The 24,710-nt window shown below is 37.8% G+C and overlaps 2 protein-coding genes across 2 annotated transcripts in view; one reads left to right on the top strand and one right to left on the bottom strand.

The window, feature by feature from the left end:
• Positions 1-144: 144 nt before the first annotated feature.
• Positions 145-23,418, bottom strand: LOC132559827 (myosin heavy chain, striated muscle). Its single transcript, XM_060224455.1, has 34 exons — positions 23,088-23,418; positions 22,271-22,414; positions 20,474-20,630; positions 20,181-20,208; positions 18,942-19,056; positions 17,759-17,854; positions 16,472-16,535; positions 16,206-16,304; positions 15,958-16,061; positions 15,680-15,818; positions 15,308-15,426; positions 14,854-15,174; positions 14,344-14,647; positions 14,117-14,193; positions 13,274-13,361; positions 12,204-12,321; positions 11,794-12,051; positions 11,015-11,690; positions 10,744-10,889; positions 10,507-10,597; positions 8,071-8,127; positions 7,591-7,677; positions 7,300-7,466; positions 6,981-7,059; positions 5,388-5,633; positions 5,071-5,267; positions 4,795-4,927; positions 4,457-4,673; positions 4,100-4,340; positions 3,776-3,968; positions 2,822-3,523; positions 2,485-2,652; positions 1,794-1,839; positions 145-901 (listed from the first exon to the last, which is right to left on the bottom strand). Exons 1-33 carry the CDS (start codon positions 23,280-23,282, stop codon positions 1,837-1,839), a joined length of 5,829 nt encoding a protein of 1,942 aa, XP_060080438.1. The 5' UTR covers positions 23,283-23,418; the 3' UTR covers positions 145-901; positions 1,794-1,836.
• Positions 23,416-24,710, top strand: part of LOC132559829 (meiosis inhibitor protein 1-like) — a 61,218-nt gene continuing 59,923 nt past the window's right edge. Inside the window, exon 1 of the mRNA XM_060224458.1 lies at positions 23,416-23,469. Within this exon, the coding sequence (XP_060080441.1) occupies positions 23,450-23,469 (20 nt within the window). The 5' untranslated portion in view covers positions 23,416-23,449. The remainder of the gene's footprint in view (positions 23,470-24,710) is intronic.

A 24,710-nucleotide genomic window follows, 5' to 3' on the forward strand; every position in this document is an offset into this window, starting at 1 on the left:
GTGTAACTACCTACAGTGAATCCTTTAAACCGATGGTATTACCTTATTGAATGTAAGGTTTGGAAAGTAAGGTTTCACTGGAAATAGTTAAACATTGAAACTGTCATGTTAAATCATGCATAAATTTATAACGAAAAGATGCACTTTTTCAGAGAAGAGCTTTATTAAGGTTCATCATCATCATCATCATAATTTTAAACCGCAACACAGAAACAAATCAAACATATGTGTTGTTTCCGCTATGCATTTTGTCCAATGAGGGATCATCTGAGTATCGTATCCGTAAGCATCCCTCTACCAGGGAACATCTCAAGATGATTTTATTTATAATTATATAAATAACTTAAAGCTAATAAGTTGCTTTATGATAATAATATTATTAACAAGTAACACTACAATCACAATCTCTCTGAGAAGAAATATTATTGCATATTTCATAAATAAAAACGTAAAACATTGGGACACAAATCACAAGCAAACGAAAAATCCATCCAGGGAATTTTTCACTTGCGAGGCTGTGTAAGGCATCCTTTCTTATCGTGGACGGAGTAGCTGAATGGGACCTGCTCCTATAATATACTTGTATGACAAATGTTTTCTTTGTAACGTTGAAGAATACAGACATGCTCATCCACACTAAGTCCGCTGAATACACACTGAATAAACACAACAGCAGCATTCGTATCTTTGGTCAGTTTTTAAGTTTTAAGATTTTATCATTGTCCTTTACAATGTGGAATCAAAGCAAAATTCGCATCTTCTGAACACAATCCACATAAAGTCATTTGATTGGTCAATATCCGTCATCATCCCCCTCATTGGACGGTGTTACAGAACGGTATGAATTCACCACAGAGGATCCTCTTGTTCTAGGGGAAAGGTAACTGTACGAACTAGGGGACTGCAACAAACAGAAAACACTAGTAAGAAAAGCAAGAGACGGTTTATATGTCTCATTTATATACTAAAGACAGAACGTTAAAATTAAGGTAGAAAATATGCACTCCAGTATAAAAAATACAAGAACTTTATATTACAAGAACAGTTATCAGATACGAAAACAAAATTTCAGATAAATTTCATCAGTTTCGATAATAAAGAAAAGTTACGCAATGTGTATATATTATATTTCGCACTTCTTATATTTAAGTTAGTTTCAGAGTAATTTAAAGAGAAGCCCTGAAATAAAAACATCGTTTGAAAACAAGAAAGCAAAAACCACTGAAACTCAAAACACTTGTTAGGATGAAATTTATGGAATTAATGTAATTGAACGTTTCAGAATTCGTCGGGGTGGTGGATCGTTTCTTCAATGAAACGGAACAGTTAAAGATATCTCTTGTTAATTATCTGCACTTCTTCCAATGGGAACCTTCGGGAAATGAAATTTGCAACGAACTAATTTTGTAATCCATGCAATGATACACATAAATTAAATAAAAAACCTCTAGAATCAAACAAAGTGAAAATCACATTAAACATGAACGCCCGAGGAGACGGTAGATTAGGTATGTGATGATATGTGTTAAGTGGTGATAAGGTAGGGATCGTACTTGAAAATGGATGTTTGATCATTCAAAAACCATTGTCAACTTGACATGCAATGAATTGAGATTTTTTCGAAAAAGGAATACGCTTATCACTAGAAGGAAATAATTTGGTATTGAATTATGTTTTAAAGATATTGTGATCATATCTCGGGGTTGAAGGAAATGAGCACGAAAATTACAAAAGGATCACGAAACTGAATACAGGTACAGGGCTCTTCACTCGACCCATGCCGCCTGACTTACTGATTGTGTATTACTACTATCAGTTGTAAACTTCGTTAGATGTTTACTGAAAAACAACAGCAATGAATTATAGCCAACAGACATTAACAGCGCAATAGCAACGGAGAGCTAACGCTCGTGACAACTTACGGTATTTATTCAATATGATGATGTGCAGCCTGTAAGATTTGCAGGGAAAGGGAATGAAACATTAGATACTGTCTATACTAAAAATCTTAGGATTAATTCGCACTTACGCCATTATGAGCAACTAGGTTTCAAACATGAGTAAGTATTTCTAATATGTCATAGACTACTGATGACTACAAACTAAAGTTTCCAAGTCGTTATAATCTACAAGGAAACCAGAACCACGATCCCGCTAACTAAACAAAACCAACTGCCACACCTCTATTTTACCTCCTATAGCATTGTGGCATTGTTACTATTTGGCAGATGATGGTTCTCTCTGAGTACTAATTCCTCGAGCAACATTTGGGCTCAGTAATCCGGGCTGTGACAAATATACAGAAATCTAGTAATCTACTTTAAAACTTCGGTTAATCATCAAATTTAAAAATACAAACTTTTGAGATTACCATTTTTCCCACTATGTTTTCACAGCTATGTATTTAAACAATTTACAATATACGATGTTTACTTACTCAATATATCATATACGACATAATTTTTGATTAAGTGAAATACTTACGTTAGAAGCGCTAACGGATACGCTGGAGCGCTGGACAGATACGGAGCTACGGCTCTTGGCACGGAACTTCTGGAGGGTGGAGTCGGCGGTGTCAGCGCGTTCCTCAGCCTCCTCGAGCTCATGCTGAGCTTTGCGGTATTTAGCCAAGTTGATGGCAGCGATCTCTTCCTGTAAACGACAAAAAGAAAATTGACTATAATATAAATTATAACAAAATTCTCACTTGACATTTTTTATTGATGTTTTGTATGATATTCATACATGTGTCCATTATCAAGTTAATCGAGTCAATGCTCTTAACGAATGGATATATATTTAAGGGCAACGATATACTTACAGCCTCCTCGACTTGACGCTTGAAGGTCTTGATCTTGGCGTTAAGTTTGTCAATAAGTTCCTGGAGACGTTCCTGGTTCTTCCTGTCCTCATCAGCCTGGAAAGCCAATTCCTTAAGACGGCGGTCGGCCTTGCGCATGTTCTTCTGGGTCTCGGCGTGGCGGCGCTGTTCGGTGTCAAGTTCAGCCTCAAGTTCATGTACTCTGCATTCAAGTTTCTGGATCATCTTCTTGCCTCCCTTAAGTGAGGAAGCCTCAGCCTCATCCAAACGGATCTGCAATTCCTTAACCTGGCTCTCCACGTTCTTGCGGACCTTCTCAACCTGGCTGCTGTGATCCTGTTCGGCACGGAGCTCATCAGCAAGACGGGCGGCATCAGCCATTGCCTTCTTGCACCTCTCATCAGCACCCTTCAACTCGCCGTGCATCTCATCAAGATCGGTCTGCATGGCATTGATATCACCCTCAAGTTTCCTCTTCTGGCCCTGGACAGATGAAACCTGAGATGTGAGTTCATTGACACGGTCGTTGGCATCAGCAAGCTCATTGTCAGATGCCTTGCGGGCCCTCTCGGCCTGTTCCAAGGCAGCTCTAAGCTCCTCGACCTCACCAGACATAAGAGTGCACCTCCTTTCAGCCATGTTGTATGACTCGCGAGCCTCATCACGCTGTCTCTGTTCCTCCTCAATAGATGTCTGCATTTCCTATAAATAAAAATTTTTATATGAGAAATATTGTCACTTAACTATTACACACTTTTTTCTCAGATTTGAAACGAGATGTTGTGATTGGTATAGAGGAGTAATTATTTAACATAAAGAAACTACGTAACAGCGCCATAGAAAAGGATAAATACATATAAATACATGCCTACCCAAAATTACAACGACAAGTCAAACATCAAAATACTTTAATGTTGAATGAAGCGAACTGTACTATCATATATGTATATTTACCCTGATCTGTTGCTGGTATCTCTTAACAGTCTTCTCCATCTCAGCCTTGCCCCTGTTGGATGCATCAAGAGCAACCTCAAGCTCGTTGATGTCCTGTTCAAGCTTCTTCTTGATTCTCATGGCATCAGCCTTACCCTTGGCTTCAGCCTCCAAACTGGCCTGCATGGACTCAAGGGCGCGTTGGTGGTTGCGACTGTAAAGTACATTCGACAGTGTATTTTTATGATCATATCATTCTCATAACTTCAAGGCAAAATCAACTTATTCTCTTGAATGTTTGTTCTAAAAATTAACAGTTCAATGAAATCATAATGTCAAATTTACCGGGTGTTGTCGAACTCCTCTTCTTTCTCCTGGATACGTTTGTCAATCTCGTTGCGGACGGTGGCGATTTCAAGCTGAGCGCGCATGACCTTGGCTTCCTCCTGTTCAAGAGCACCTTCAGCCTCTTCAAGAGCGGCCTGGAGTTCCTCTTTTTCCATCTCGAGCCTCCTACGGGCTTTGTCAAGCTCGTGTGTGGATCGGCCTCCCTCTGACAGCTGATCGGTAAGATCGTGGATTTCATCTGTGAAAGAAAATATGTGCATTGAGAATTCAAAATATTGTTTTGTTAGAAATCAATAAAAATTCCACATATGACCAATCTTCCGATATAAAATACATAACAGAATGAGTTCTCACCAGCCAAGTTCTTGTTCTCCCTCCTGAGTGAGCCAATGCTGTCCTGGTATTCTTCAATGCTGGCCTTGATCCTGTACAGCTCAGCAGAATAACCGCGTGATTCTTTCTGGGAGTTCTCGAGCTCGGACTGCAAGCTGTTGACCTTGGACTGCCATTCAGAGGTGGTCTTATCGAAAGCACGCTGTTTCTTCTCCATCTGGTTGACGTTGGCATTAGCCTTTAAACAGAAGATATGGTATTATGTCATTGTGGAGTAAGTATGTTAAATGAAATAAAATGAAACTGAAAGAGAAATTCAAAATCTCATACATCAACATATCCCTGAATAGTATACATACCCTGTCGACTTCAATGGACATGTCTTCCAATTCCTGTTGCAAGCGAGACTTGGCCTTCTCCAAAGCACTGCATTTGGAGTTGGCAGCCTCAGTGGACTGTTCAGCCTCGGAAAGCTTGCCAAGAAGCTTGCGTCTATAAAAGTAGAAAAAAAAACAGAATTTTCAAGTCAAGTTTAATTATTTTTGTTGCCTTTTTCAGAAAAGTATTCGTTCGTTAATTCAATATATATATATGATAAATCACTACAGACATCCCTGCAATCAGGAAAAACTTACTTCTGGTCTTCGAGCTCCTCAGTGCGGTTAGCACCTTCGCTCTCGAATTTGGACCTCCATTGTTGGATCTCGTTGTTAGCCTTTGAAAGCTGGCGCTGAACATCAGATTTGGATTCCTGTTCCTCTTCAAGCTGTTCACGGACAGCATCCATATCGGCGTGGAGGTTGCGGACCTCATTCTGGAGCTTGCTGCGGGCCTAAATAGGAAACAAATATAAAGTTTTATTACATAGATACTTTGTTAATCGCACTCATAAAATGGATGTAAAAGTTCAGGAAATATATTGATATTTTTTAGAGAAATATACTGTACATACCCTGGTCTCATCCTCAAGGCTGCGACGGGCATCCTCAAGCTGAGAGCTGAGCTGAGCCTTTTCCTTGGAGAGTACACTGACACGGTGTTCAGCATCCTCGAGTTGTCTGCTAAGATCGGAGTTCTCAGCCTGGAGACGGCTCTTCTGGCTCTGGAGCTCGTTGATGGACCTCTGGCTGTCCTCGAGTCTGGCATTTAAGTCAGAAATCTGGGATTCGAACTGCTTCATGACCTTCTCGGAGCATCCCTGTAATACAAGTCAATAAGAGACAGTGAGGGGGTGCTTTTGATAAATAACTTAATATAATTTGTCAGCGCAGGGAAAAACTTGAGTTTTTACAGCAGTACAGTGTATGGACGGTTAGTTAACGTTTTGTAACAAATGATTCTGAGATACATTAAGACATTATCTAGTGTCTTGAACGGTTTGTTAAACTTAAATTATTTTCACATTAATATATGTGGAAAAGCACTTTAATATAATATCATGTTATACTGTAAAACAGGTTATCACTTATATTTTGCAGTTATATGATGATTGGTTTCTATTCAATAACGTAAGTTACAGATGTTTCCAATTGGTAAGCAAACAACTTATAACACTGAACAGCATTAGTAACAGATATATGGATGGATTAGTGAAATGTTGACGTGTTTTATTGCGTTCTATGTTATTTTACAATATTTCATTGTAATGACCGAAGTATGTGAAAAAGCAGTTTTTTGTTAAATAAAAAGCGTTAAGCATTTAGTAACAAATTAAACAAATTAACAAAAATAGATAGAAAATTTGTATTCAATAACAAATTGAAAAAGAAAGTAGTGAAATACATATGATAAATCAAATAGCATGTTAGTTCTGTGATTAAAACTGTTAAAATTTTGTTATTGCTTTCTGTCACTATTTTACCCTAGCTCTTTCGGCTTGTTCCAAACACATAAGCAAGTCTTCACACTCTACCATCAAGTCTCTTTTGTCTTTTTCAGATCTGGTCATGCGATGAAAAATGTCACATGCATTATAGGTTTGGTTCGTGTTCTTTCTTAGTCATGCATTTATCTTCAAATTAACTGTTGTATTTGAATAAAATACTTCCTGCTACTACAAAAATATGAAATGTTTTATAACAAATGTTCATAACTAAGCTGAATTAAATTTCATGCAGCTATACTGTCATATGACAATTTGATGGCACATGCATATTTCAGTATGGCTACCTATCTACCTTATTCTTAGAAATATGTTGGATTTGAGCTTGTAAATCCTCATTTTCGCTTCTCAGCTGTTGTTTCTCTTTCTCTGACCTGTAAAGGGTTCAATGGGATAATGGACAATGTGGGGAGGTATACAAACAATATTAGAAGGTAACTTCTCTACGTGAGGACACTCTTAGAGGATGGTGTATCTCCTTTGGGAAGGAGTCCTGTATCATGTACACACACATAGTATAGGTAGGATAAATAACGGTTAAAGATAATGTTCCGATAGGAAAATTCCTAATATGTACATGCTTGGTAAGGACAAGGTGACTGGAAAGTCATAGAGGACATTTTGTGTTCTCATGACATGCTTGGTCCAGACCAGGCATGATACCTTGTTCTTCAGGTTGTGAGTCAACTGACTCTCGAGGTCATCCATTTCGCGCTTAATATCTTTCTTGTCCTTCTCGAGCCTGGAAATTTTTTATGATTATTTTGTTTTGTATTGGTCACTCATGTTTTTGTTCATAATATCATTTGAAATTACACTTTACTGGGATTAGCTATAAATAAATTCTGTTACCTTACATACTGTTTTCAGCTTCTATATATTTGCAAATAACTTTCAATATTCCATATATTGCAATCAAACACTTTACATTTACATAAGAAAATACACTTTCAATCCATTATTCATTACCAAAATAACTTACTTGGACTTGACTTTCTGGAGCTGGTCAACTTGGTCGGCCATCTCGTTGGCAGCATCTTGGTGCTTCTTGCGGAGGGCAGAGATCTGTGCCTCGTGCTGGAGAGAAGCTTCCTCAAGATCACGACGGATCTTAAGAAGCTCAGCCTCTCTCTTCTTGTTGAGCTCAATCTGTTAATTTAATGCACAGAACTTGAACATATTCATGAATAAATGTGTTTGTACACAAGTATATCATCCAGTTTTTTAAGATTACATTTAGTGATTGGGAAAAATGTAATGTAATTTTTCTTACCTGGGCAGAGGTGGCACCACCAGCCTCATCAAGACGCTCGCCGAGCTCTTCCAGTTCACGGTTAAGTTCAGCACGCTGTTTCTCAACCTATAATTGGAAAATCTCATCAACTATAATGCATTCTATTAAACAAGTAAATACATTTGCAAATAGTTTAAGTACGGTAAGAGTTTCCATATAGAATCACTATTTAGATTCCAGGCGGGAGATAAATAGAGATAAGAGGAGCCCATTTAAGAAACCTAATATCCCTGCATCGCGTACCGTCGCCAGCAGCTGTTGCCTGCTCCTATACATAATAAACTATATATAGACTAAGTTGTTCCAGCAAATATATTTAAAACTAAATACTATCTACTATAAAAAATCCAATATCATTTCCATGTTTCATTTCTGAAGTACAAGGCATAAATGTTTCCATTTATTTGCTGTTGTAAGCAATATATAATTACAAGTTTCTCGTGTAGACGAAAATCTTACCTTAGCCCTGGCGTTCCTCTCAGCTTCAAGTTCTTCCTCCAACTCTTCGATCCTGGCCTGAAATGTTTCAACAGCCATCATTGTGAGAATGTCTGAGTATTTCAATTCGAAAAAAAATCCTTATCTACACACCGGGTACTACGAAACTTTAAGACAAAAGAAGGGGAAACATAAGGGACCAACAACGGAGGGAAAACAAACACTACTGGAACGCGGAAGAGTTGAGATAGCTATGACGAGAGTCGGCTGATCATTGCCTCTTAAATCTCTGATTGGTCTATACGAGCACCTTAGTGAGTGCATGCTTCCGTTATGAGTCAGACTGAGTGAAGCTCTTTGAACATCGCTGTGAAAATCAGATGACGCACTGCACACAGACAGATAACGCGTTACTCCTACATACCCTACCACAGAAGATGAAATTGTTTCATTCTAGTTTAACAGACACGTTATCAGACTGCTGGATTGAATTACTATGGTCTGGTGCTATGTAGAACATACCAGAGCTGTTATAAATAGACTTAAAAACCAGATGCCTTAGAGAAACTAGAGGTCGTATACTTGACGAGTACATACAGTGAAAGCAAATTGCATATGCATGCGTTTTATTGCATTTGTTAGAGCTTAGCGAAGTACAGCTTAACATCATTTTGAATTATAATGTAGTAGACATTTTTTATCAAATCTATTCTCTACGAAAACAAACCAGCGAATATAAACAATTGAGAGAGAAAAAGAGCGACACAGTACAAACAGAAATATATAGAATTTACCTGGAAATGAATAATACATTCCATTTACGCACTGTCGCATCCCGAGCATAGAGTAAGCGACGACATTGCTATCAGTTGCATCAATAGCATTGTGAGCAATAAGCCAACCGTTACACATAGAGCAAACACTTTAAGCAATACTTCGCATCTACAGCAGCGATAATTGGAAAATGTTGATACTGTACTTCAAGAAGACCCTTCAGGCCTGGAGATGTTAAAGCTAGATCCGATGCTTCCCGCAAAACTCTCTTACTCCTAGCACTAATTCTCGAAGATCTCGGTTCATATTGGTAGGAACGAGAAAACAAAACTGGATGTGTAGCAATGCTTTCTATAACTGCAGGACTAACTCCTCTGTAATCTCTATTCATATCTCCTAAGTAATCCTTATATCCAGATGAGGATTTAGTCGTTGTAGTTGTTGTAGACTTCTTTGTTTTTCTCTGCGTGTCAGATGAAGCAGTTTCAGATTTAGGAACAGGGTCAGATGTTACTTTAACCTGTGATTTCACTTCAGTAACAATAGCCGATTGTGGTGACGGGGTGTCTAGTGGTGGAGGTTGGGGGCTCTCGGCCTTACCGATCTCAACTTTACTCGAAAGTTCCAATGAAGATTGTTCAACTTCAGTAGACATAATTATCAATACACTAAAAAATTAAAACGAAATAAATCCAAAAGGTCACTCTTGACTAATGCTATCACCAAGACACCTCTACAACTCTAGTGACACACACTTCCCAATGTCCAACTTGGAACTTTAACACCCAGGTGATTAAGTCAAAGTGTAGACAGCTGATACTTGATGACGATCCAGTTTAGGAAGATCAGATAGCAGTCTAAGTTCCTTGACATTGAAAGCACACTTCCTGTATAAACACGAAACACCCCAACAACCTCCAGAAGACAAGTGTGGATGGAAGCTAAGACACGACACGACTGGAAGATGAAACACACCGTCGGCCTTTAAAGGACGATGCTCATCAACCAACTATGTGCTGAGGTAGTGAGATCTATTCTGTCTCCATGGCTACCGGCGGAGAAGCTACCTTGTGGTGTCTAAACTACCTAACGAATGATGATATACACAACCAGTCATCTCATATGCTATCGCTACAAAATCATGTACGTGAACAGTAGTGCAACTCCTATTGTCTTATTTAGCTAGGGGCCAGCACGGGGGCAGACAGATATCATGTCGTGATAAAATAACCAACATAAAAATCGCCTAGGAAGAGAATCAAAAGAAGAATACAACATAAGCGGGGGTTGTTGGAATGTACATCAAGTGGCTTATCGCCAGCGTTATAGAAGCTATAGAATATTACACTACACACATGCAGCGCTATCCTGTTACACCAAGAGCTCTGATTGGTCAGCATGAAGTGCCTTCCCTTTTATAGCGAATGAATACCAGACTGAGGCACTGAGCTCGTGTTCTTCCGCATACCGGAGATTCCTATTATCATGTTATGCAACCTGTGTACTATGATAATGAACTCAGACAATTTCCCTTAATTTCGTATGATATGTCTATATAACAGGTCCAGTCAACTCTGACTATAGTAAAAAGCCTTCGGAGTGCAGTAAATGTATCTGGTATGTTATTTAATTAGCAGTTTTCTTATGTTAGTATTGCAAACGTAGCTGACATAATTTAAGTACCTGGAGTTCCTTGATCTTCCTCTGGAGCTGGCTGACAAGGTTCTGTTCATCCTCGAGCTTGGAGTTCAAGCTGCTGATCTCGGATTCCTTCCTATAAACAAATACATGAAAATGTGGTCAGGTGCTTCATTGGATAAACATAACTCGTCTAAACGATTTCATTAGACTGATAATGGTTTGCGTACTAATTACGAATACCATATACATATATGTGTGTTGATAGTTTCGATTCCTTACCTCCTTACGTTCTCCTCGAGTTCCCTCTTGACACGTTCAAGATCCTCAACGTTCTCCTGGGTGGACTTCAGGTCCTGCTCAACCTTGCGCTTGGCCTTCTCAACATCACCGCGGACCTTCTTCTCGCGTTCAAGATTGTCTTCGAGCTGTGATTTTAAGCAGATATAATTTTAGATATCAGAATACACAATGAATGATATACACAATATAATGCGAGTTTACTTTTAACATCTTCAGAATAAGGAAGTTAGCAGCGACAAAACAAATTTACCTCATCTAGAGCCTGTTCAAGCTTGGCCTTCAATTTGTTGAGGTGGTTGCATTTGTCCTCCTCAGCCTGGAGAGAGTCAGAGGTCTTCTTGTTGGCCTCTTCAAGAGCCTTCTTTTCCTTGTTGAGCTTGCCGATATGCTCATCCTGTTGGGCCATTTCTCCCTGGAGGGTTGCGATCTGGTTGTCCTTGTGGGCTTTGTCCTGCTCAGCCTTCTGGAGGGTGTTCTCAAGATCACCAATATCCTTCTTAAGGTTGGCGTTGTCAGTTTCCATCTTCTTTTTGATGCCCTCAAGATCAGCAGCAGCATCTTCTTCGTCCAGGAGACGTTCTTCGAGTTCCTTGATCTGAGCCTCGAAGTCAGCCTTTTGCATGATAAGTTTCTCAACACGCTCCTCTTGGTCGCCCATGGAGTCCTCGATGGTCTGGAGCTGAAGGAAGAGGTCATTCTTCTGTTCCAAAAGGGTGACGTTCTGTTCCTCAAGTTCCTTCTTGATGCGCTCGGTCTTGGCAAGATCTTCCTTCATCTTGTCCATCTGCTTCAGCTGTTCCTTCATTTCCTCCTCTTGACGGGCGATGCTGAGAAGTGGCTTGACCTTGGAGTAGAGTTTCCACCATTGCCAGTTGCGGAGAACCAACCATTTCCTGATGTTACGCTGGATCACGGATAGACCAATTCTATAACAGAAAACAATTGATGATTTATTTCTTATTAAGATATTCTTAACACTCTATTATAACGACATTAACGTTTCAGGAACTTTTTCTAATATAAACTTGCCTCTGGTCCTGGAGCTTCTTGTAAGCCTTACGGATGAGGTAACCACGGATGTGGGCCTGGAACATGGAGATGATCTTGGACAAACGCTCGTCACGCATTTCCTCAAGGTTACCGAGTACACCAGCCTTGAAGAATACCTTGGTGGTACCGAGACGGTATTCAGCGGGGTCCATTTGAAGGCCAGTAAGGATCTTCTCAGACACAGTCTTGCCATCAACAAATCCTTGTGGAATAGCATTGGGGGCCAAGATACTGTATCTGTTAGGGAAGAGAAAATATGACAAGACTAAGAACGGTTGAAATGTTTTTATATTATTGTTTATTTTTTTCTGGTAGTCTTGTTGGATTGGATATTTCTATTTAACTCATAAAATGTAACACAACATTATCCTTGTCTATTGATTATTTACCTCTGTTTGAACTCAGAGTAGATCAATCTGCTGGGGAATCCCTTTCTGCAAATACGGATTCCTTCAAGTACACCGTTACACTGGAGCTGGTGAAGTACGAGCTCAGCATCAACAAGACCTATAACAGGAACGATCGTTATCTTACAACATCAGCCTTGCAAAAATCTTTAAAATAACAAAATGCACCCTTATTCTTATTCCAACTTTATTTTTAGTTAATGAATTGATCCGTTATCATTTAAAACAAAAGCAGAGATTTCTCATTTCATTTGACTTTTCATTTAACCACTTCAAACTTTTTAAAAACATTTATCATTACGCCTATTACAAATAACAAAACAACTCATATCAACTTATATAGATTATGGGTTCCTTGAGAGTTGAAGTTATACGTAATCAAATGAGATACGCCATTGAAGAGCTGAAAGAGATATAATTTCAAAACAAATTGTTAGCAAAACACGGAATGGATGAGGTTGGTGCAGGAATGTTTGTTACATAAATCAATATAGGAAAAATTCAGGTTACTTTTGGTTTCCAGCTTCAATACCTACCGCCAGAGGAAGCCATATACAAGCTCACCTGCTTCCTTCTCTAAGTTCGGGATAATACAGCGTACAAAGTGAGGATTGGTTCTACGTAGATTGCACATCAATTTGTTAAGACTTTCCTAGGGAAAAAGGATGCAAGGATAATCAAACACAAGGAAGGTGTGAGAGAGGGTTCAAAGATGTTCTAGTATCCTTTGCCAACTGTTCAAGGTAAGGGAAAACTTGGCTTCACTGTGACAAAATGTCTGTTGAAGTTCAATTAGAAATCATTTTAAAAATGAATTAGTGGAAGGGTGACAAAGGATAGAAGAAGATCTATCACACAAAAATACAATATATTAGTTGCTAATATATACTCCCGTGGTATGTTATGTGTTGGTAGGGTTTGGGTAGGGGTCGGTGACGGGTAAGTTGTAGTCCACGACTGGCCCGCTGTAATGGATGTCGTGGTTTACATTATCAACACACCGTGCGAAAACTCATGACGTCATTCTTTGGATATGTGACGTCTTTATTTACCTGGCTGTTTCAATTCGTTGGGAATGATGCAACGCACGAAGTGAGGGTGGGTGCTGTACAAGTTTTTCATAAGCTTGTTCAGGGACTCCTAAAAGCAAAAATAGTTGTCATAGCAACAATGAGAATATAAATGAACTACCAAAGCAGCGCAGTTGAAAACGTATTAGAAATGAACTTTGTTATACTCAAGGAAAAACAAAGAAATGAATGGCAAAGAAAATAAAAGCATGCATTATATAGAGAAGATAGAGACTAGGATAGAAAATGGGGACGATATTAATACAGTCTGCCGTTAATTGAATGAACATGCTTGAATAGGTTCCTTAAATAATGATAAGAAATGTTTTGTTATTTTAAAATGTATATTTAATCTCAGTTAATTCAATTAGTGCTGATGTAAAACAAAAATGATCTAAACATTTTGCGCATTCGCTTTCCAACTAATATTTAGTACAATGAAATATTAATAATAGTAACATATTAGTACCAGAAAATATTAATAGGCATATAGGAATGGGTTGATCCTTTAGAAAATTAGGGAAGGATGGGGCAGATGAGGAAGGGTGGTTGGATAAATCCCATATGTGGGCACACGTGTGGTATAAAGTAAGAACTACTGTGATTGAGAACGAAGAACGAAACGTCATGTTTTAAATTTGGCATATCTATAAATTATTTACAATACAAATAAAAACGCTAAGTTGTATTGAAATTGTGAAACATGCAAGATATACTTCAGGATAACAAATGGGCTTGTCACGTTTTAATTTTTTTTTTCTTTCTTTTTTTATGAAGAACTATATTAGGCACACCACAAAATTCGAAAATATGGCTAAAATGTACCCTGTGGACAGCAGAGATAGTCTGGAAAGCGCTGGACTTGCCCTTCTTCTTCTTACCACCACCACCACCGGCGGCTTCTGCAAAAGTAAAAAGCTTTCTCATTGAACAATTCATTTTCATTATTTTTCATAACAGTTCAATATTCAACACAACCAGACGGAGAAATGTTAAGTATTTCTTTTGAATTTCGCGATAATTAGAGTGATATAATTAATTGCACTGCTTACCTTCAGGAGCCCTGAAGAGCTCAGCAACAAGGGGTTCCTTAGAAGCAGACAAGAGGCTCACAACGTTCTCGTTGATGGGATCCTTGTTCTTGTCCAACCATCCTGTAATGCTGTATGGTACGTTTCCGGCGTAATGGTGGAGCTCAAAGTGAGCGGGGCCCTGGTTTGGCCTGGTTGGCTTGCCGGGCTTTGTGAACATGCGGTTCTTGCCCATGTGGTTCTGGTACAACTTATCCTGGAAGGATTTGTCGTCAGCTTTGGGGAACATGCACTCTTCCTCAAGGATGGACAAGATACCCATAGGCTGGAATGAAGTGTAAGTTATTAATTACCAAAACTATCAATGGTTGACTTGACACCATATCTCAACATGTTTTTACAGTCAACTTAAACGCAAAAGTTGATACCCCAAGTATATCCAAAGAGTTATCATAAAGACATTTACGAAATATTATGGATTAAATTTCTTTTTACATTATTTTAATTTCAATGAAAACATGTGTGTCTTACCTTCTCAATCAAGTCGATACACATCTGCAGATCCATACCGAAGTCAATAAACTCCCAGGCAATTCCTTCCTTCTTGTACTCTTCCTGCTCAAGGATGAACATGTGATGGTTGAAGAATTGCTGCAGTCTCTCGTTGGTGTAGTTGATGCAAAGCTGCTCGAAGCTGTTGAAGTCGAAGATTTCAAAACCAGCGATATCGAGTACACCAATGTAGTAGTTCCTCTTAGCTTTGGTGTCAAGAGTTTTGTTGACTCTCTTTACCAGCCAGTTGAACATACGATCGTAGAGAGATTTGGCCAAAGCACCAACGGAGTTAGTGACCTGAAATGTTGATATGGATACTCTTATTATCACGTTTTCAAATAATGATAAGTAGAAGAAGTATGTTTCATGATATGAGGAAGGGAAGTAGAATTATATTGTTTATCATTCGACATAATAAACTCTAACTTACCTGGTTCAAGTTCTGGCCCTTGGTGACCATTTCAGTGCCGACCTTTACTTTGGGTTTCAACAAAGCCTTCAAGAGATCGCCAGCGTTGATACCGCAAAGGAAGGCAACTTTCTCGGCCTCTGTGGATTGAAATGGCAAGAATAATACAACATCTCATTGTCGTATTTAGTTCTAAGTAACATGAATTAATTTTAGAATACACTGTTACTATACTAACTTTGTAGAAACAGCACACATACATGTTTTTTTTTTTTTTGAAAATTATCTATCGATAAACAATTAAGTTCCAAATGATCGTAAAACTGAATGTCAGCAATGTTACCATGTGCGTTAACATTAGAGCTATATACTTAAGTTGAATAGGTAACTTACCAGCGGTGCCATCAGATTCAGCCTGCTCTTCACGGGGCCTCTGCTTGAATTTCATCTCACCCATGTGTAAGATGGAGGCTGTGCATTTGAACATGGAGTGCTTCTCTTCCTTTGTGAAGCCGAGAATGTCGAAAGCTTCCTGCAATGTTATAGCCATGTACATTAGAGAAATATATATCAAACCGTTCAGTAACCGCTTTCACGTTCTCAAAACGAACAAAAACAATTTTATGAAACAAATTCGTTCCTAAATGTGTAGTTTGTATCAATATACTTACATCACAAAGTTTGAATTCTTCTACGTCATCAATGTTGTCAACAGTCAAACAACCCTGGTTGATGAAGGAATACAGACCAGAGTCTGGGGTGACGAGCATAACATCTGTAAAATGTTTAACAGGAGAGTTAGAGAACACCAACGATTGTGTTGTAATTTTCAAAATTGAGACAACAAATGTTGTGTTTAAATAGTTTTTTCTTCACAAAATAAATGAAACATTTCACAACTAAAGTTATCATAACCTACCATTAAGCTCGGGAATGGCGTTTGAGCACACCTGGTAGAAGATGTGGTAGTTCCTCTCTGCAGACTGCTGATATGTTACTCTGGACTTCTCGAGCAAGTCTGAAACACATAAATATTTTCCAAATAATACGAGAAAGCCGTCCAAACAAGAAAAAATAGACACCGAGACATAAACATCGCTCTAGCTTTTTAAGGCCAATACATCATTTACACTATTTATCGCAACTTGAATTAACATCATTTTAAGTCAATGTTAAGCTACTTACATGTCTCGATATCAGCTCCGGCGATTTTGCCAGTGGGACCGAAGTGAATACGGATGAATTTACCCTACAGAAGATAAAGAATAAAGGTCAAATATTCCGTATCTCGTTTCAGACAATATACAACCATGATGGATATATATAAGTATATATTTCTATTGTGAATCAAATTACACTTTATCAAATGATGGTATGGTTAACACGATTTCGTCTTCGTTCAATTATTATCATTATACACACTTCAAAATTGTATCCGTTTTCAAAATATTACACTGTTCAGTATTGGAAACCAATACAATATTCTGGTAACATGAAATCTGTAATTTGAAAATCCACATTAACACATGGGTTTGGACGCACGATCCATGCCAGTAGTCGTAAACAACGTCCCGTAAATACAGAACAGAACTTTTATCCGAAGTGAACATATTGAACTACTGGCATGGGACGTAGAGGAGCATGCTGATTTTAGATGACAAAAAATTAATAACAACACTGCATTTTTGAGATATCAAAATAAATATATTTAATTCATATATATCCTTATTCGATTTGAATATATACGCTTTTGCTTTGATTGGTCCAAAATCATATTTTTGGTTTTGGATAGTAATCGTTAGTCTAAACCGAAACCGTTGCGTCTGTCACTGTACTTACGAATCTAGAGGAGTTGTTATTTCTTACAGTCTTGGCATTACCAAAAGCCTCCAGTACAGGATTAGCTTCGATGATTTGATCCTCGAGGTTACTCTACAGGTTGGTTGGAAGGAAAGTGAACAGAGGAGGTAGGATGAGTGAGACATGAACACAGAGGTATCTTAACTAAGGCTAGAGACGTAGTCTACTAACCTACGGTAATTCTAAGTGTTTGTTTCAGCAATATGTATTGCTCAAACATACAAGGGTTAAATGAGCTGGCAAACTGATAAGTGGAATGCTTGAAGTGATATCAAATTATATAATAAAAACGATTTCTCAGCAGCTGTCTGTTGTCTAATTATTTCATTTATATCAGATTGTTATTGCGCTTCGTCTTACCTATCCAGCCAACTCATTTCAAACAGGGTAATTTTAACTTAAGATAAGTGAGTTAGACACCAGACAAGTATATCATGAGATGATATATGTGTCATCGGTTTTCGGGTTTTCAAGGATGAAGGGATGGGGGCCAGGAGATCATTTGATGTAGAGATCTTGTTGGGAGACAAGTCTGTTGTGAGGTCACACAGGTGGTGTTCAATCAACTGCAACGGGTTCCACTAGAGTGCTGCTGTCGCCGGTAATACTTACGAATCGAGATGAATTGTTATTACGGGTGGTCTTGGCGTTACCATAGGCTTCTAGCACAGGGTTAGCCTGGATAATCTGGTCTTCAAGAGATCCCTCCTATATGGTTTTGGAATATTTCGGGGAGGATATTTTGGGAGTGGATTTTTTTAAAGGGTGGGAGAAAAGAAAATAACAAATAGTGGTTTTAATGAATTCATTGATTGGATATTTATAAAATCGTTCTGAAAACATTTTTACATTTCTTATAATATAATTAACTATTATAACTAAATGTTTTCTGTAGTATAACAAGCATAATAATAAGAGAAAGTTGTAATAGTTCACTTATGATATAAAGCATGTCGTAATTACATGTTGCTACAGCGAACTACCTACTGGTCATGCAGCGTACATTATAAAAGTAAGAATGAATTATACATTTCTATAATCAAATCATAAATCTTAATCAAACTAGTTCAATAGACATTCGACATATGTACTGAAAATAAAAATTGGAATTAGAATCAAAAGGATGGTCTTAGATGTTAGTGGAGAGTTTGAATTGTTTTGGTATGGAAAGGTTCTCCAGGTTGTCAGGAATTCACTCGGTGTCACACGGTGTCTTTCAGGTACCAATGGCGTACCAAGGTTGATCTTTTGTGTGAGCATGACCTTCATGTGTTTTTTACAGTGAAGAAGCTTGTATAGATATCGGTGGGGTTCAATCAAATCAAGTGTGCTGACTTACAGTCAACTTATTTTGGTTTCACACCATGCAAGGAGAAGGAATATTAGTTGTCACATACTCATTTTTCCTCCTTATTACTGGAGTTTTATTTTGAGAAGTGATTGGATAAAATCAATATATCTTAATAATAGATAATACTGGGTAGGGTACTATCAATAAGTGTAAAGGAATGGTAAAAGTAGAGGGAATTAAAAGTGTGATGGAATGGTAAAGGTAGAGTTAACAAGTTGTCGTGTGTAAATTGGGAGACAAGCAACTTCACTGTAGTAATTGTCATTTTAAAATAGAATGTATCAGATTAACTGAAAAGGGAGGAAAGTTATATCCAATTTACTTTTCAATTTTGATATTTAATCCATTTATATTTCACCAACCAAAATGCAAGAAAGAATGAAGGTAAATTCGTTATTTGGAATGGTTCCGGTCATGCGCACTCAACAAGATAACCTAAACTACCTTCTTATCGCTTGCTTCCTCTTCTTCGGTCTTCTTTTTAACGGCACATGCTACTTTAGCCAAGTACATGATTACTTTTTTGGTGTTTTCAGTCTTACCAGCACCAGACTCGCCACTTTTATATGAAATGGAACAGCAGGTGTTATATAGCTATGCGTCAGTAATACAGATGAAGCAAAGCATGGCAATACATTCCTGCTGGTTATAAGTTTATAGATCATCTAGAACGGAATGGGGATACATTTATCAATCAAACGATTGCTTTCTGTATTCGGACATAAGGGCTACTTTTCCGTGAGTATATATTTATATAAACAAGCAGGAATGTAAGAGATGTAATGCTACAAAACTTACACTGTAGTAAGTTTTGCATTGCATATACACACATATATATACAGATAGATAGATACAATAAAACACGTTCGTACGTTGCTCAAACAACATGAACATTTGTCCATGTTTTCCAAACATACTGTGTCCGGGGCGAACGTGTGTTTTTGTATTGAGTTGTATATCTACATCTACAAGCATCCTTGGTTACAGCCATTCACCAAGACACTTACGCTTTTCAGTGTAGTGGGAGTTTCCTCTTTTTGTTTTTTAAGATTGGCTGCTACTATAGCAAAGTACTTTATCACCTTCTTGGTGCTTTCTGTTTTACCTGCACCAGACTCTCCCCTATGTAAATGGCAGGGAAAAACAAAACAAATATATGTGAACACTGACAGTGAAATGATGCTCTCAACTTGTGTATCCTAATTACTCTATCAATGTACCGGTATGGATCCTGGTCTTTATATCTATCATATAATATTAAACTCAAAATGTTTTAAAATAAACTAGAAAGTTTGAATTTTCATAGTCCGTTATTGAAAACTGGACGTTTTCCTGTTTACTTTCGGCTCCAGTCGCTTAGAGCTAATTTTATACATCAAACGTCCGTTTTGAAAGGTATATATAACTATACCTACTTACGTGGGTCGTATGGATGCTGAGGAGTGTGAAGACCAAGGGGAGGTCACTCCTAATAAACGCATGTTCTTTGCAACTTTTCTCTCTCAATTGAAACGGATTATTACACAAAAAAGTATATGACTTCCACTTAATTCACATTGTGATCAAAATCGTGTATCTGTATCCTTTCTTACATTTCCTTAGCGTCATTTCATGTTTAGCTTCGAAAAGCGATCCTACAACTTATTTCTTCAAAACCTTCACAAAAAAAGCAAAAATACTCACGTGATCAAACAGGACTGGTTTTCACGATCTGTAACGAATCGTCATTATGCATAAGTAACATGGTTTTCCTATTGTAACTACTGCAGGTTTTCAGCGAGTTTTGCTTTTCTTGTTAAAGACACGTTCTTGTCATATAATCTTACAAAGGATTGTTTTATTTTTTTATTTAAAGTATATATAATTATACAGTATAGTGATATAAAAACAACTTCGAGATTTCTTTTGTAAAGGTGTTATATACTGTCGAGTAATCTTGATTTGTGTGCTGTAAGTTACACATGTAAAATGCGCACCTGTTACCATGTTCTGGTAGGCATTGTCAGCTACAGAAAACAGATGGGGTGGGATTTCAGTCTTCCTCTTTCCTCTGTACTTAGCAATGACGCTGTCAGTGTAGATGGGCAGACGTCTGTAGGGGTTGACCGCGATACAGAAAAGTCCAGAGTATGTCTGTCAAACATCAATTAACATTTTTATAAACACAATCACCGAGTTACTAGAAGAGTGACCATTACACATCTTACTGTCTTCAATCTAACTGATAAAGATATATCATAGTTTTATTACATACTGTATAATATTGAATTCTACAATATCACAATGTTGTCCCCGAGCCTCTTTTGTGAGGTGACACATTACGATTGTCATTATGAGGTTGTTCAAAAAGTGATGTCATCGTAGAAACATCGGGAATTTAGTCAAAAACATGACCGACGGAATTTATGGATTGGATGCTATTGCACTAACATCAACAACAAAAAAATCTGTGTAATTTTCTGTATTATGTCATGCAATCATTTCATATCGCCATGTTGACTACTTATATATGTGCTGCCTATTGTTCATAACGTACTCGTGTATCAAAGTGTCAAAGTTCTGTACGGAGAAGAGATACTTATGTTGCATGTTACTGTAATACATTTGAAATAGATACATTAATATCGAACGCACGTTCTTGAACTATTTGTTTTTATAACACAGCAATGCAAAATCTGTAAACATCTCGAAATCCTGTGGTACGTATTGACGTAAGGCTGTGATAATTAATAAGTATGAATATCGCATGGTTGTTTTTAAATTGACCTGAAGATTAGACTTGATTTAAGAATGGCCGAGAGCGATGACTTCTAAGTCTGATTCGCTAATCCGACTTGAGGGCCGCCCACTACTACCAACAGTCACTATGATATCGGAAAAGTCGAACAATTATCTATCTCTTAAAAAACCATCAATCAACTAAGAACTAATTTCCACAAAAACGAGTGAACATTGTTACCGAAGCAAGGAATTTATTTTTATTGGAACCTTTGAAGTGGTGTCTTTAGTGGTTGAATATGGAAGTGAGTATAGCAAGCATCGAACTGCATTCCAAAAAGTCTCTCAAGATAAAAATCGGAGAGCAGGCCATGTTTTCTAGCAGGCATGCTAGCTGACAGAGAGCATTTCGCCTGGAACCTATCTTCTGTCTATACACAAGATGGGTATTAGATAGAGATTGTAAGTATGTGTACATACCGCTTAGGCATCGCTGACGTCAGCGAGTCATGTTACAGCGCCTGCATTTATTTTTAGACTCCACGGAATACCCATATTTGGCTAGCGATGGATGGGAAGTGGGGTTCACCACGGGGTGACGATAACAAGTACTGTACTAGGGATACTACAGATAGTGATAATGGTACATGGTGCTCTATAACAGGTATGTTGTAGTGCAGCACTTCTGAGATTGCAGCTCTGTATTAGATTACAATTATGGCTATTCACCAATATCTTTCCTATTCATGTTTGCTTTGTATGACCTTGAGAGCAAAACTGCTTGCTGTTACGAATTTCCGTTTTTGACCCTGCCAAGGTCACCTAGATACTCACTGACGTTATAATTGTTAAACGAACGTTTCGATAACTTCTAGCCTTGTTTCTTGTACTTGATCTTATTATCGTACAAATTTACTATTGTCTAAGAAAGTTCTTTTATACTAGTTTTAAGACAATATCTAAATCCGCATGATAGTCGATCGGTGTACCCTATCTGTGACGGGCTATTTGTCATGTAAAAAGCAGATGTGTAGAATTAGTAATATTGTACTCACGTAGATCAAACCACTGGTGTATCTGGATCTCAAGTTGTACAATACAGATGCTTCATTAAGATAGGTCATGTTGGCCATGTCTTCGAGCTTCTCGAACTTAGGTGGGTTCATGGACTGAATATCATCTTTCTTCACGGTCCTGGTCTGTTGACAACAAAAGTATTACAGTTATTAAAATGGGTTGTCAAAAGTTTTCTGTCATATTTCTATCAAATCAAGCAATGGTGCAATTGAAAAACTTCAGCAAATTCAGCAATACTGTTTTTAACGTAATATGTCTCGCTTCACTAGATTTTCTTTTATTGTATCCAGCTCAGTTTATGACACAGTTACAACAACTGTCATCATATTTATTAAATCGACGATAGTGGAAGAATGTGGAGATTCTGTATCTGTCATATCTTTACTTTATCTGTTATTTTTTACTTTCAGTACAGAATGCATTAATATGACATATACTTAAAAATAACCTCAGTTAAGTGGGTTTTTTTTTCAAACAGAATGTAATAGAAATGTAACCAGGACTAATTCAATAAAAATGGTTATGACGTCTTATGATCCTTGTACCAATATATCACTACTTTCCATGCTTTAAGTACAATGTATTTGAGACGGTATTTTCTATGTAGCGGTATCGTGTAATTGTTACAATGAACTTACTTTCTATCTAATGGTATAATGATAATCTATATCTTGTACTGGTAAATCAATAATGACTATTTATTGGTGATTTCGGCTAATGGTGATTACTATTTTCTAGTGCCTTTGTTGTTTCAGTTTAATGACATGACAGCTATAAAATAAGTATAGTACATACGGAGCTATCGGATGTGATCTTCACTGTGATTTCGTCGCCCTTTGAGGACTGGATTTCGGCGGCTGCGAATCCTTCCTTTTCATCAGGTACCCAGCAGTTCTTCTTGCCGTCGAAAGCGGCTGTCTGCTCCTTCATCAACTTCTTGCGATCTACCGCAAGATATTGGTAATCGGGGTCACTAAAGTCGATATTCATCTTGGATGGTTATATCGCAGGAGCAAGCTCTCTGCCTTAAATAAATAAACTAGACGAAAACGGAAGACGAAGTCTCTCTCTGGACTACCCTGCACAAGGTCAACAACAGAACAGATCAGCCCTTCGAACCCAGTCTGAAACAATCAAAATGGCATCGGTAAATCAATATGTATCTACATGTCACTGGGTACGTAATCTCAATGGCACCTTTTTTCAAGCGAAATTCCTAAAATGTTCCTCCTCTAGCAAGAACGTTTTTTTTTTTCTATACTGCGTTTCCGTTTAAAATATAATAGATTTTTTTTTCATATGAATTTATCAAGCTTACATTCTGACGGTCCGACAGCATGATCTATTCATACTTCAAGACATTATTTGACATGATGTTAACAATAAGCCGTAGAATAACTTCAGTTTTCACATCATGACGTTCGATCATATCAGTATACTATTTTGGTATCCAAATTGTATAGATAAATAAGAAATAAGAAGTACTTACTAAGAAATTTAAAAGTATACTACACAAACAAAAGAGGCATGCATAATGAAGTCTAAATAGGACATGCAGCTGAAGAAATACTATCCGAGTTGTACAGGGGAGCCCCGCCCCCTCCGGTTACAGACTAGCTGTTATGAGAGGCTCCATAGTATACCTGTGGTCAGCGTACACATGGTGTAAGGTGAGTAAATCAACAAGGGTTACGTCAAATGTTAAATTCCAAGTGAAATAAATCCAAAATAAATTCACAAAGAGCAAAGTTTCCTTTTAAGGAATCACATCCGAGTAAGTTCCGAGTGGGTAGTGTCCCAGACTGTACAGATAGCACACACAGTATTAAGAGAAATCGTTCACTGGATTAGCTCCAACAGATTATTAAAAGGTAGCTCACACTTTTCAGAACACAGGTATAAGCATGCAGATATATCCGTTGAAGACAGATGGTCGAGTATAAGATCCTCGGGTATGACAAAAGTTGGGTGAAGGGTAGAGTATAATCCGGCTAAATAATTCCAATCTGATTCGTCGGAAAATACATTGAAATACATGTGAAGGAAGTATAGAAAGGAAGTCAAACACACACTTGGAAAAATCTAAAGAAAACTACAAGGTATAGAACGACTTACTGTAATACACAGTAAATACTATAGGATATTAGCTAGTAGGTATTATAGTATAGAGGGTTAGGCACTGCAAGTCTTAGGCTAGGTCCACACATACTTACGGTTAAAAGCTGTCTGATGCTTCGATGAGGGCTACCTGCCGATTTATATAGTTTCTAGCTCTACATACTCTATGGGATGTATCAGATGTACCAGGCATTCTGATTGAACGAAAAAGTTGCTGATGTTGTTTTCAGCCAATCAGCATTATCGTTACATGAATGACAGATGAGAAGAAGAGGATGCTCCATAAGGAATCAGCGGTGA

This window comes from Ylistrum balloti, unplaced genomic scaffold (genome assembly GCF_031769215.1).
Source record: "Ylistrum balloti isolate Yb309-2 unplaced genomic scaffold, AGI_CSIRO_Ybal_v1 Utg370974, whole genome shotgun sequence".
In the NCBI taxonomy this organism is placed as follows: Eukaryota; Metazoa; Mollusca; class Bivalvia; order Pectinida; family Pectinidae; genus Ylistrum; species Ylistrum balloti.

What these genes read in the sequence shown, in the direction of transcription:
- LOC132559827 (XM_060224455.1), bottom strand. Translation starts at nt 23,282, where the DNA reads ATGAATATCGACTTTAGTGACCCCGATTACCAATATCTTGCGGTAGAT. An exon ending in ATAACAATTCATCTCGATTC is followed by an intron (nt 16,536 to 17,758) that starts GTAAGTATTACC and finishes TATCTTCTGTAG; the next exon opens with GGTAAATTCATCCGTATTCA. An exon ending in TTGAACAGGCTCTAGATGAG is followed by an intron (nt 10,890 to 11,014) that starts GTAAATTTGTTT and finishes TTAAAATCACAG; the next exon opens with CTCGAAGACAATCTTGAACG.